The 13,494-nt window shown below is 42.2% G+C and overlaps 1 protein-coding gene across 5 annotated transcripts in view; it reads right to left on the bottom strand.

The window, feature by feature from the left end:
- Positions 1 to 2,232: 2,232 nt before the first annotated feature.
- GOLGB1 (golgin B1) overlaps positions 2,233 to 13,494 on the bottom strand; it is a 77,784-nt gene continuing 66,522 nt past the window's right edge. For 3 of the 5 annotated variants that reach the window (XM_058731235.1, XM_058731237.1, XM_058731236.1), the window contains 7 exons: positions 13,177 to 13,342; positions 12,838 to 12,975; positions 7,088 to 7,231; positions 6,217 to 6,314; positions 5,627 to 5,761; positions 3,917 to 4,022; positions 2,233 to 3,634 (listed from right to left, as the gene is read on the bottom strand). In XM_058731235.1, the coding sequence (XP_058587218.1) occupies positions 3,500 to 3,634; positions 3,917 to 4,022; positions 5,627 to 5,761; positions 6,217 to 6,314; positions 7,088 to 7,231; positions 12,838 to 12,975; positions 13,177 to 13,342 (922 nt within the window). In that variant the 3' untranslated portion in view covers positions 2,233 to 3,499. Of the gene's footprint in view, positions 3,635 to 3,916; positions 4,023 to 5,626; positions 5,762 to 6,216; positions 6,315 to 7,087; positions 7,232 to 12,837; positions 12,976 to 13,176; positions 13,343 to 13,494 lie in introns of those variants that run through there. The other 2 variants (XM_058731238.1, XM_058731240.1) reach the window with 2 other exon arrangements.

Genomic DNA, 13,494 nt, shown 5'->3' with positions numbered 1-13,494 from the left:
CCTTCTGCTTAGGCACTTAAAAAAAAAAAAAAAAAAAAAAGATAAAATGCCGCCGTGCCTCGTCTTTTGCAACGCTTTGAGAGTCACAGGGAAGTTATAAGAAATGCTGCTCTTACTCTGAGTTTATATCTGGTCAAGGAAGCAAAGTATTCACAGAAAACACATAAAAGAATGTTGTAGAACAGCACTCATGTTTGAAATAGGTAGGCACTTGCATCTATTATGGTACAGGAATTTGTGGTAAAAGTAATTTGGTATGGGGTGAAGTAATCTAGAAAGGTTTAATGAGAAAAGTGATTTTTATGTGGGTTTTGAAGGGTAAGATTTAAAAAGAAACTCACTTCTACATCACCCATCGCACTTAAACCTGGGGTTTGCATACAGATATTCAAATAAGCATTGATCAGTTGAACAATGGAACAGAATCAGTCACGGGAAAGGCAAGCCATGGAGGGAGAAAGTTTCAGACGTTGTTTAGGGGAGTGGGGTCTGAGCTAACTAGCAGAAAAAAGTCTGAAAGAACTAGATGCTACTACCAGATGTTGGAAGGTTTATGTGGCATTTTGTATTACTGTTCAAGATTTGCTGCCCCTCCTTCCTTTCCTTCTTGAAGCCAGACTTGCTCAGGTGACTGATTTGGGCCAATTAAATGTGAGAAGTGAAATACATCACTTTCTGGTGGAGACCTTAAGACCAGTGCAAGCTTTGCCATGCTTTTCTGCCCACTGCTCACCAAGGCAAAGTGCAGTTCTCCAGTGGCTCCTCTGGAAGCCTGGGTCCCCAGCTGAGAATGATGACAACACTACTAAACTAAACAGTAATCTTTGCTGTTTTAGCTACTAAAAATTGGTGTTTGCTACTGTTATCTGACCTAGTCTCTCCTAACCCTGATGATATGGAGTTCTAACCTGATTTGCTCAGGTTTGAGCTTCCCAACAGACTCAAACAGAGACTAGATGAAAGTGGTCTAAGATATAGTGGAGGTGACTTCTGCATTAGAAATAATAAGACTTTAGTCACTCTTAAGAATTCTATGTCAGTTTGGTGGGTGGTGGTGGTAGTGTATTTCTCTCTCCTACTTCACGACCTATTTATTATGGCAGCAAAATCATTTCAAGGAAAAGATCATTTGTAGAAGGGGAAAAGATCTTTTAGATCATTTGGGATCCTGATTCAGTGTCAAAAACGGGAATGATCAGACCAAATACTGTGGCACAGCATCCAGGTACAGTTCTAACCCTATCACTCTTTAGCAAAGTCTCAAGTTCATTTCTTCTTCTTCTTTTTTAAGTTTATTTATTTTGGGAGAGAGAGGGAAAGTGAGCATGAGCAGAGGAGGGGCAGAGGGAGGGAGAGAATCCCAAGTAGGCTCTGCACTCTAGCTCTATCCCACGAACCATAGGATTATGACCCGAGCCGAAATCAAGAACCGGTCACTTAACTGACTGAGCCACCCAGGTTGCCCCCAAGTTCATTTCTAATGAGAGACAGTGAGATGGAGCACACAAATAAATAGCATGGACTTTCAAGCCAAAAAATCTTGGTTTGATTCACTCATTGTACTTTAATAAAGTAAGTTAGCTTTTCCTAAGCAGCAACTTAATATAAAAATAACATAGTAGGGGTGCCTGGATGGCTCTGTTGATTAAGCGTCTGACTTCAGTTCAGATCATGATCTCACGGTTTAGGAGTTTGGGCCCCACATAGGGCTTCATGCTAACAGCATACAGCCTGCTTGGGATTCTCTCTCTCCCTCTGTGCTCCTCCCCTACTCTCTTTCAAAATAAATAAACTTAAAAACCAGTAACATAGTAATGTTTATTCTGCTATACCCTCTTAGATTTCTCTTCCCCCAACTCCCATTCATAGGGATCCTTAAGGGCCTAATATTTTCACTATACCCCAGATAAGTATTCTCTCAGGCCCAGGCATGAGCTGCATGAATCTCAGGCCCTAAGGCCCAGTTTGTTTGGTTCAACACTAGAATGAATTTCCTCACTCCGCTTCATCACCCTGGAGTCTAGAGGCTAAGGCCAGAATGACACCTGCAGCCATTACTGATGCTGGCCAAGGAGAAGGAAGCCTAAACAGGTAGAGCTTACTATCCCTGAATCCACTCCTGGCTGCCCAACCCTCTGTCTCCTATCTACCCTTCCTTGCCCAGCATGCAAGCACATGTACGTAAGCACCTGTGTCTACGTACATTCATACACATGTACACACCACCACCAGTTTTGATTCTGAAAATAATTTTATTATTTTACAATTGTTCAGGAAAGTTCCTGGGTTGCCATGACCAAGATTTGGTCACCAAAGAACAAAGGATCACAGCAGATCAATCAGTCCACCAGTTTTCTCTCTTCTTTGGGTGGTGAGAGCAGGCAGGGAACACATCATGTGCATAATGAGAAACTAACCAGCAGGTAAGGGTGGGGGAAGGGAGGTAAGGAACAGGCACAAATGGAATTCAATCCTGGCTGCCATTCTCAGGCTTAGACTTAGATATCTTGTCTTCTCTATATTCGCCCTCCACTTTCCTCAGCTCTGTTACCACAGAGGGCAGATGACTATGGGCTGAGAAACTGGGCTAACTATCACCAACAGCAGAGTAGCTTCGTACAACCAGAGGCTAGGAGTGGTCATCAGAACAGTCAGATCTCCCTGGTGGGAGTCAATGCCTCACCTAGGATTAGCTCCTAGTATACTGCTTTAGGGTCTACACTCAAGGCATATCCAGACAACATCGGAATGACAAGAATCTGATCTCCACTGTCTATAGCCAATTCTTCCTTTCAATGAAAGGAAAGGCACGGGCCATTTAATACCTCAGTATGTGATCAAGGGCACACACATAGGATTCTATCCCTATAGTCCAGGACCTCAAATCTAACTCCAGTTATGTCTGAACAACCAGGGAAGGAGTCAGTGTCCTACCCTGTGATTGGTCAACTGAAACCCTGGGGAGTTCTTCAGTTCCCACCCTATTTTGCAAGAGACCTAACCAGCTATTCTATGAGATACTGTTCCCCAAAACTTTGTTTATGGCAGGTCCACCTTCCCTCTGAAGCAGGAGAAAATATAAGGTAATTGAGGGAAAGAAAGTATCAATCAAAATGATACTAGACTTCAGATTATTAGGTTTATTACAACCATCTTCTAAGCTGAAAGACATTCCTCATCATCCTTCACAGGACCACAAAAAATCAGGGCCCTGCAAAATCTGAACAAATACCGGGTTCAACAACCGACTGTGGGGCCTCCTCAGATTATGCAGAAGTGTTCCGACCCCGGGCAGGAGAAGAAAGCAGACCCGCTGGTCCCTGCAGCTCTGCCCTGGGCTGACATCCACCTCTGTTTGTGCAGGCACTTTCTGTGGAGAGTTGGAGAGAAGACCTGTAAGTGGGAAGACTGTTCCACTAGCAAAATTGATGGTTTGGATGTTAGAGATGAGGGAATTCCAAGTTCTGAGGGGAGTAGTCACAAAGGTGAGAACTCAAGTTTATAGATGGCCTGTGAAACACAGAATGAGTAGGACGTGAACCATCAGAAAGTAGATGGCTGCTAGCAGTGGCACTCGGGTCCGGGAATGACAGAGTGAACGCAGGACCCGCTTCCATCCAGCACCACTCCGGGTCTGAAAGAAAAATTGGAAAGTCAGAGAGGTTTGCCCTACAGGGATATGTCCCTTTCCCTTCTCCCAACATTGCAGGAAAGAGGTATCCTGAGAGAAAGCTCCTTCAGGGTCACTTGGCCAACTCCACTAGGTTCCTCTAACCTTCCATACCCTTCTAGTCTTAGATTCATCAGGTACTCAGTGCCTGGACTTCCACCTTCCTTTTCCTTGACTCCTTGCCCTCAATGCAGCCAGCCCTGTCTGATAGCTTAGTACCCTCTCCTTAGTTTCTCCCCTTCTTACCCTTCGACAGCTGCTGCTTGTAAGATCTATTAACAGTGCCTGTTCCTGAGTGCCACAGGAGCCAATGATAGGAGACCGCGCAGAGTCCCATTCACTGTGCTCCAACCTGTGTTGAGGGAAAAAAAGAGACATGGCTTGGTTTATAGCACAAGCAGCTGATGAGGTGAAGTCTTCCCAGCCATCCTGCTGTGTGATGTAGCACGACAGACTGGCAGCAAAGGCTGCTACTATAGTTCCTGTCCTTACACAAGCAGTGTGTGTGCAGGCAGATCGGTTTCTTTCAGCAGCAGTTAACGGTGAGGATAACTACCAGGAATTAATAATTGCCTACTATGTATCAGATGCTGGACTGGGTGCTGTACATATATTTAATCCTCAGGTTAGAGGTTGATGTTACTATCTTCAAACTAATGTTGTCTTGTCCATGGTGGCACAGCCAGTAACAGGTCAAGCCAGAATTCAAAACCCAGGTTTGTCTCTAAACCTCACGTCTGTTTTTTGTTTATTCTTTTTTCCAATACACCAGAGAAACTCATTAAATTGTTTTTTCATTTACCAAAGGCTAATTAGGCAAAAGCATCCAAGAAAGATTTTTGTGAGGTTCTTAGAATTAAACTGAACTGCCAGCCTCTACTGCTTCTTCATTTTTTGCTGATTTAATACTGGCACTTCTCTATGTAATGAAGAAGCTGCCTTTTTCCATTCAATGGTTTCTCAAAAAACATGAACTACATCAAAGGGGCTGCGGTAACATAGCACATTTGAACAAACATTTGCCTATAGGTATGCACTTTTTAATCATGGTGGGGAGGATGGAACTCTCCACTCCTCCATATGAAGGGATGTCCATTAGTCTAACACTCCTGGCCTCTCATTGCAGGTCACCGAATTTTCTCCTGGAAAGAAAGAATATTTTAATCTGATTTGTGAGTCTGGAAGGAGAAACTGAATGAGTACAGTCTAGCTCCATCATGCCAGTTTTCCTCTGAGAGTCAGGCTGACTGCACAGTACACCTTCTGTGTCTGTTCCTCCAGATGATAAGCTTTTCAGGGACAGCCCTGACCTGGAACAGCAAAGTCTGGCACTATGCAGGTCAGTATGTCAACTTCTGTAGGCTAGGCCGAGGAAAAATGAAATGTTTGTAAATATTGGTGAACCAAACAGCATTGGCTGCTTTTAAATAACAAGTCCACTGGGGGTGCGTGGGTGGCTCAGTTTGTTAAGCGTCCAACTCTCGATTTCAACTCAGGCCATGATCTCATGGTTTGTGGGTTCGGGGCCCCGCATTGGGCTCCATGCTGGCAGTGCAGAGCCTGCTTGGGATTCTCTCTCTCCCTCTCTCTGCTCCTCTCCCACTCACTCCCTCTTTCTCAAAATAAATTTCTTTAAAAAGAAATAACAAGTGCGCTTAGTTCCACATACACTGCACAGTACATGTGAAAGAAGCTCTAACATGGCAGAGTGTGGGGCCTAGGCGGGCTGCCCTTGATCAGCTGCCTACATCTGCATTCTGCATCAGGGCCGAAGAGGACACTGTGGAAGGGCTAAGCTTAGACTAATGTAGCTTATCTTGACCCCAAACTTCACTGCAGCACCCATCTCAAGATGGGATTAGATCCTAATTATTCCCAAGTCTGGCCACTGAAGTGTACCCAGTGTAATCAGAAAGGATGAGAAGTGAACAGAGGTTATCTCCCTCAGTCCTTTACCGCCGGATCTGCTCCTCAGCCACAGAAAGGGCAGTCTCAGCAGCCACTCTTTGGTCTCGTTCTTCTTCCAGCAGCTTCCGCAATTCGCTCATCTCTTGTTTAGTGTTGCACAGCTGCTGCTGGGCTTCAGAAAAGCTTCAAAATAAAAGGACATCAAACAGCATCAGTAGGTGCAGAACATAGTTGCTGACACAAGGGATTCAAAGCCTTCGTAAGATTATAAAGCAGGAAAATGTATAGACGTTTATACAAACAAAAAATAGCAAGGGGAAAAGATTTTTTTTAAAAAAAGAACATTTTAAAAGTGTAGCTGTTGAAATAAGTTGCAGAGAATGCCTTAGAGATTTTAGAGATTGACTGCATATCTTTCATTTGAATACCACAGGATTAGTGGTGTGTGTGTGTGTGTGCGCGCAGGTGTGCTCCCATTGCCTGACAAACTTTCAACTTTACAAATTTGTTATCACACCAATCCGGTGAGGCTGATAAGAAGTCATATTAAACCCATACTCTGGGCTCCAGTTCCATCTAGATGACTGTCCATTTCTGTACACTAGTGTGTGCACCAGGGTTGAGGGCTGCTCCCCTACCTGAGCTGTGGCTCCCTCAGTTCCTCAGGATCACTCTTCCTGTGAGCTCCATTCTTTTCCTGGGGAGCTCCTGGAGCAACATCTATATTCAGTGGCCCCTAGAAGAAGAATAAGTTTAGTAATTCAGAGATGAAAGCACTTAAGAAACCGCTTGGGCAAAATGAGAACTCACTGAACACCAGAGAGAATGAGACACCCTGGAGAAAAACACTCCTCTTGTCGTTCTCTTCAAGTACAGAGTCAGAAGTGAGAATTTTCTGCTCTAAGAGATTAATCTCCTACCTGAAACTCTTGATTAGATTTTCTCCCAGATAATCATTTTTTAATCTCTCTTCTTAAAATTTTAAAGGCTTACCGCTGAAATCTGCTTTTTTTCTAGTGGAGGCTCATGGATTTTCCAAAAGCTACTCTGATCTTTCCGTTGTTCGACTACTCGCAAACCTCCTCCTTCCCTGTCCTATTCATCTCCATGCTAATTCTCACTACCTCCCAGCTTCAACAGTACACACCGCTAGGCTGTGTCACCAGCCCCACCTATTTTGTTTCTCAGGGCCAAATCTTCCTACAGCTTTCTTATTTCTTGAAGCCAAATCCACAGTCTTAGTGACAGAGTTAAAGCCTCAGTCATCAGTTTCCCACTCACTTTTTGATTTCTCTCCCACCATCTCACTGATCTTTGTCCTTCTAATCCCTTCACTCTTTAATTTTTCTAGGCCTTATTCCCATCTCAGCGAATGCTCTCCTCTCTTCCATCACACCTAATTAATCTTTAGCCTGAGGCACCAGCCTCTCCCATGCTGTTCTTTATGCTTTCCCATTTGCACTCAATTTTGTAACCCTTTTCCCAGCCTCTCGCCGCCTTCCAGCTCACCGCTTGCAGCTCCTGGACCTGCTTCTCCAAGACTGCGCAGTGATTAAAAAGGTCAGTGTAGTGCTGCTGGTTCTCACGAAGACTCTGACTGGTATCGCTGAGCTGTATTGAAAGGGTATTTTTCTCTTCGAGTAGTTGAGAGAACTGCAACAGTGGAGAGGGGAAGGACTGTTTCACAAGAAGCAGTGCTTAGGAAGACTCTTGGAGTTTCAAGGATCTAATTTTTTTTAATCCAAGACCTTTATTTCAATAATAGTAACAAGAGCATTGTGTGTTCCTTCAAACTGAGAAAACTCAGAATTTTTCAACTGAAAAAGGAAAATAATTCTGGAGAAGTGGTAGGAAACTATTTGTGGTGCCTAGTACATTGACTGGGAAACCAGAAAGCAGAAACCCACAAGCAATCTGATAGTACAAACTATTCCAGGTATGTAAAGGAGAAAGATAGCAGGTTGGGTCCAAGATGAAATAACTCACAAATGACTATAATCCTTAAAAGTCGATAAGAGATAGAGCTGTCACCTAAAAATTCACACAACCACAGTACTGGGCAGATTCTTCAATGCTGCAGAGAGTTACAAGTTGTCAAGAAATTACAAGAAAAAGAAATTATCATGGGTGGTAGGTGGGAGACACAGAAGAAATCCTAAATTTCTATGTACATGTAAGAAACTATACTGGGAGCACAGACTCTCACAGGTGGAAATATTTCAGTCACTCAAAGCAGGACCTTCCTTTACTACCTAAGAGGTAGTTATTCAGTCTTTCCTTGAACATGTCCAGTGTCAGGGGTGCTCACCACCTGACAGAGCAGCCCACGTCAGTTTTTACCAGGTCAAAAACCAGAAAATTATTTTTTCTATTGAATGAAAAATTTACCCATTGTAGCTCCTACGATGACTTGAATTCAATCCCCTGGAACTACAATTCTAATTCCTCACTTGCAGGCTTGTCAGGTTTCAAGTTTTAGTTATGATTAATACCCAGAAATATTAACAATCAGAGATACTTCTTCAAAGTCCCTGCTATAGGACTGTATGCATTATGCGAAGGGAAACCAGTGTACCTGGACGCATGTTCAATCTTTCCCTGAGTATTCCTTTTGTAATTATTCTGAGTTAGTACTGGTGTGAAAAAGTGGACTCAATGTTCAAAGAGAAGATAAATTCTTCTAGAGATACTCTGGCTGGATGGGAAGGACATTTGATACTCACAGAAAACTAGAATAAGAAATCCACATGGTATAACAAAAATATTTGCATAGCCAAAATAAAAATCACAACAAATAACCTTACCTCTGAAAAGCAAGTTTACAAAGTAATTTTTATTTTTTTTATTTTCTATTTTATTTTTCATCTATTTAATTTAAATTTAATTTTTTTAATGTCTATTTATTTTTTGAGAGACAGAGCACAAAGGGGGCAGGGGCAGAGACAGAGGCAGACACAGAATCCGAAGTAGGCTCTAGGCTCCGAGCTGTCAGCACAGAGCCCAATGTAGGGCCTAAACCCAGGAACCATGAGATCATGACCTGAGCCGAAGTCGGACACTCAACTGACTGAGTCACCCAGGCACCCCAACAAAGTACTTTTTAAAGTATCATCTGATTTGAGAGAGGTAGAGGAATGATTTCTGTCCCCGTTCATAAATGACAAAAAAGAGACGATCAGTGACATGCCCAACAACATGTAGCTAATAGATGACAGACCAGGACTCAAGTATGGTTCTTGATTCCAAGTCTAAGGTCTCCCTACTACATGATGGCATCCCATCTGCGGGTTCAGCAAGGGAAGTGAACCAGGTTATGGTTTTTTGGGGGGAGTACGACAAGTGAGCAAAGAAAAGGATATAAACGTTTGAGAAGCAATACTAATTTGAAGACAGGGGTAGACATGACTACTGGGTACAATGATAACTACTGGGTTCTGAGACAGAGTATTATAGTCTCCTAACAAACAAAAATTAATTTTCCTGGCAACAGTAAACAGCTCAAACTGTACAAAAACAAACAAACAAACACCTCTCAATATTGAAAAATACAACACTTTATTTTTCCTTCACAAATCTGAAGGAGAAAACATCGATTTGTAAAACTCACTGGAAGCAAAACCCCTCTTCACTGAAAAAGTCTAATTGCTTATTAGCCAGCCATCCTCATATAAAGCACTTTTCCTAATGTTTGCATTATTCTTTCTAGAATTAGACACAGATCCCTATAGCTCAGGTATTGACAAACTTTGTTCCAGGGTCTACTGCCTTTTTTTGTAAATAAGGTTTTATTGGAACATGACCACTCTATTTATGTGCCACCTGCGGCTGCTTTTGTGACACAACTGCAGAGCTGAATAGTGGTAACAGAGACGGCATAGCCTACAGACCTAAAGTATTTACCATCTGGGCCTTGACAGAATTTGCTGACCTCTGTTCTAGCTCATAAGCTATTGTACTTCATCATATCTATACTTATAAAAACAGATACAGGAGGGAATGATCTAGACTACATTATACCAATAATCATTCCTCTCATGTTTTTAAGTTTGTATTATATACAAACATCCAACCATGCTGGCAGAATTATATACATAAAGTCTGAGCATCCATGGAAAGAATTAGGGCAGTGGCTTGGAGAGCAGCCATTCTACGCTGACAGCCCATCTACTGTGCTCCATCCTAGGGCCCAAGAAGCAATTCTCCTAGGTAGCTGGGACCCATCTAGAGTGAGGCTCTAAACTCATCAGATAATATGCTCCATGAGGGACTACTGTGTATCCTAACATACGGCCAGGCCCATAGAAGGCAAATAATAGTTATTTGCTTGATGAATGAATGAATGACACTAGGGACAGAGATACTTTACAGTTGATTTCTAAAGGAAATACTCTTTCTCACCCAGAATGATAGTGACTCAAAGTAGTGCTTCTCATTCTTTAAGTGGTAGATGAAGTATATCTCAATAAAGTTGTTAAAGAAAGCATAACTGTGATTATGACCCAGAACCAGTACATAAATATATATAATTGAAGCTAAAGTTTCCCAAAACAAGATATGTTCTTTATTATATATATTACATAATACATACATATTTCCAATCTTTTTTACTGTGTTTTTTTACAAAACACTATTTGCACTGCTTCTAATAGCCCTAAACTGGAAAAACCCAAAAGTCCTTTAAACAGCAGAACAGAGAAACCATGGTATAAGCCTACAATGCAATACTGTACAGTATGAGAAGGAAAAATCACACTATATACAACAGGATGAATCTCACAAAATAAATGAAGCAACATAAGAGAGAAGATATGATTCCATGCACCTGTAGTTCTAAGAAGGGGGTGGTCGTGAACAGAAAAGGACACAAGGGATTTCTAGGGTTCTGGTATGTTCTGATTGTTGATCTGGGTGCTGGCTATACAGGTGTCTTCACCTTGTGAAAATATGCCATGTTGAATTTATGGTTTGTATGCTTTTTTGTATCTTTGCTCAATAAAACATTAACATTAGGGGCGCCTGGGTGGCTCAGTTGGTTGAGCATCAGACTTCAGCTCAGGTCATGATCTTTTGGTTAGGGAGTTCAAGCCCTGCACTGGGCTAGCTGTTGTCAGCATGGAGCCTGCTTCGGATCCTCTGTCCCTCTCTCTGCCCCTCCCCCCTGTGCGCTCGCGCTCGCTCTCTCTCTCTCTGTCTCTCTCAAAAATAAACATTAAAAAAAAGTTTACATTAAAAATTTTTTAGTTGCTACCCACTAAAATGATCTCATCATTTACTAATAGCCCTGAATCGCAGTTTAAAATACTGTCCTAGAAAGACAAATGCTCAAAGTGATTTAGAGTGATTTTCAGGGCAGCAAATGTAACAAGGCTGAGATGGAATCTAGTTTATGGAAAAAAGGGGAACTGGATAGGAGCTGCTCTGGAGCCCCCTTGAAAACACCCAGACAGGGGCACCTGGGTGGCTCAGTCAGTTGAACATCTGACTTTTGACTTCAGCTCAGGTCATGGTTCGTGAGTTTGAGCCCTGCATCGAGCTCTGCACTGACAGTGTGGAGCCTGCTTGGGTTTCTGTCTCTCCCTCGCTCCCTCTCTCTCTGCCCCTCTACCACTGCCCCCTGCAAAATAAATAAATTTAATAAACTTACTTTATAAGAAAAAATAACCACTCCCAGACAATTACCCCAATAAAAGCCCTATAGTTTTACTCATTCATTTGGATCAACAAACCTATTTTTTAAAATGCAAATTTGTCTGCCAAAGTTAATAGCATTATCAGCATCTGATACTTTGATGTCAATTAGTTGAATTTAACATTTAATAACTACCTTCTACATAAGCTAGGTACTGTGCTTTTCCACATACTATTATCATATTTATCTCAGAATGACCTCCTCCTAACACTTTAGGTAAATTACTTAATACCTCTGGGCCTTAGTTTCCTCATCTATAATACAGCTTACCAATCTTTACCATTTTTGGATCATAGATCCCTTGGTGAACTGATGAGTTCTCATGATGAGAAACTTACACACACACACACACACACACACACACACACACACACCATTTTGTATATACTTTTTGGATATTCACAGCTTTCCTCAAAGCCAATCTTTGTACTCTACAGTCTAAATGACCTCTTAAATCCCTTCTAGTTCTAACATAAACTACCTAGCTGAGTTCCTCTGAAGAAGTCAGAACTAGGGAGTTGCCACCAGAGAATATTTGAAGTCAGAAAGCAACAGGAATATAATGATTCATAAGAAGGTGGTGAAGGAGAGGCAGGTGAAGGAGGAAGAAAAGCCAGAGAATGAATGAGGAGAGAAGACACAGATGTAAAAAGGCTTCCAAGAATAATTTTCTTCCAAGAATAATCTTGCCTTGGCGAGGGGTACCTGGGTGGCTCGGTCAATTGGGCGTCCGACTTCAGCTCAGGTCATGATCTCACAGTTCGTGGGTTCTAGCCCCGCGTCAGGCTCTGTGCTGACAGCTCGGAGCCTGGAGCCTGCTTCAGATTCTGTGTCTCCCTCTCTCTCTCTCTGCCCCTCCCCTGTTCATGCTCTGTCTCATTCTCTTTCAAAACTGAATAAACGTTAAAAAAACATTAAAAAAATAAAAATCTTGCCTTGGCGAAATTGGCTCTAGGGACCAGATGGCAAAGTGGCTCTTCCCTACAGAAATACATCCTATCTACTCCAGCATGCTTCCTTAGAGTGTCTAGAATGGCATGGCTGGGGTTTGGGGGAAAATCTGGCTTCTTTAGTTCCAGAATGTTAGACACAAGTGAAGAAGCCTACAAATGGAGTGGAACAAAGAGCAGCCCTCTCACCTCTATCCCTGCTATCTAATCACATCTGAAAAGGTTCCTCCTGGAGACATTTTCCTGTTGCACATTGATGGGAAACAGAGAGGAAGGTGTTGGAGGATTTGTGGGGAGTTACCTCAATATTACTAACAAGGGATACAGATGGGGAGAGAATGCTGGGGAATAAGCCTTCCTAAAAGAGTTGGATTTTTTTTTTTTTATTCTTATTGAATAGATTTCACCAATCATTTCCAAGGACACTCCAAGGATGAGGAAGTGGATATGGTCCCGTATCTGTGCTTTGTGGGGAGCAACCCAGGCTCCAAGAAAGGTAAATCTTCTGCGCCCTAAGATATGCTATAGCTAAAACCCAGGCTTAATCAGTTCCTACTTACAACCTTGCTTCTGGTCATGGAAATAAGAAACTGAATTTTAGTCTAGTAGGAAACACTTACCTTACTGTTTAGTTGCTGAATTCTCAATTCCTTTTGGTGAATTTCCTTTAAGCTGTCATTGAGCTGAGTCCTAAGAAGTTCTGTCTCATAAACTAGATTTTGTGATCCATCTAGGGATGCCAATGTCTCTGGGGATGCCTGCCAGGATACAAACACTGATGAAAGTCCCTCCCAATGCTGTTCATGCTTAATTCCTTCCCTCAGTAAATTCTGTCCACTTCATAGGAGGTCACAAGACAGCTTGTCCAAGAGTGGTAGATGGGCACTTGGCTTGCAGGAAGCTGATTCTTCCTGGGTGGTGGTTATCTCTAAGTAGCAATCAGCACTGAAATTACTCACCTGTCTTTGGTACTGTACTTTGAGGGCCTCAGTATGGGAGGAAGGAGATCTCAATTCCCTTATAAGATTCTGCAGATGACTGAGCTGCTGGTCTTTATCTGAGATAGCCATAAGGTACTGTTCCTTCATTCTCTTCTCCTGGGCTTCCCAGGAGCTCTTCTCCACCCTACAAAACACATGAAATGATCATAGGCAAAAAATACTTGTGAGACAAGGATGAATAATTACATATTCAAAACAGTAGCATGGGCTGTAGAGATGTAGTAAATATGTAACCAATTGAAATTTATATTATAAATTGAACTGTACAGCAAGATG

The sequence above is a fragment of the Neofelis nebulosa genome, chromosome 5 (genome assembly GCF_028018385.1).
Source record: "Neofelis nebulosa isolate mNeoNeb1 chromosome 5, mNeoNeb1.pri, whole genome shotgun sequence".
In the NCBI taxonomy this organism is placed as follows: domain Eukaryota; kingdom Metazoa; phylum Chordata; class Mammalia; order Carnivora; family Felidae; genus Neofelis; species Neofelis nebulosa.
The sequence above is the reverse complement of the archived record's forward strand: the minus strand, read 5'-3'. Positions and strand labels throughout refer to the sequence as shown.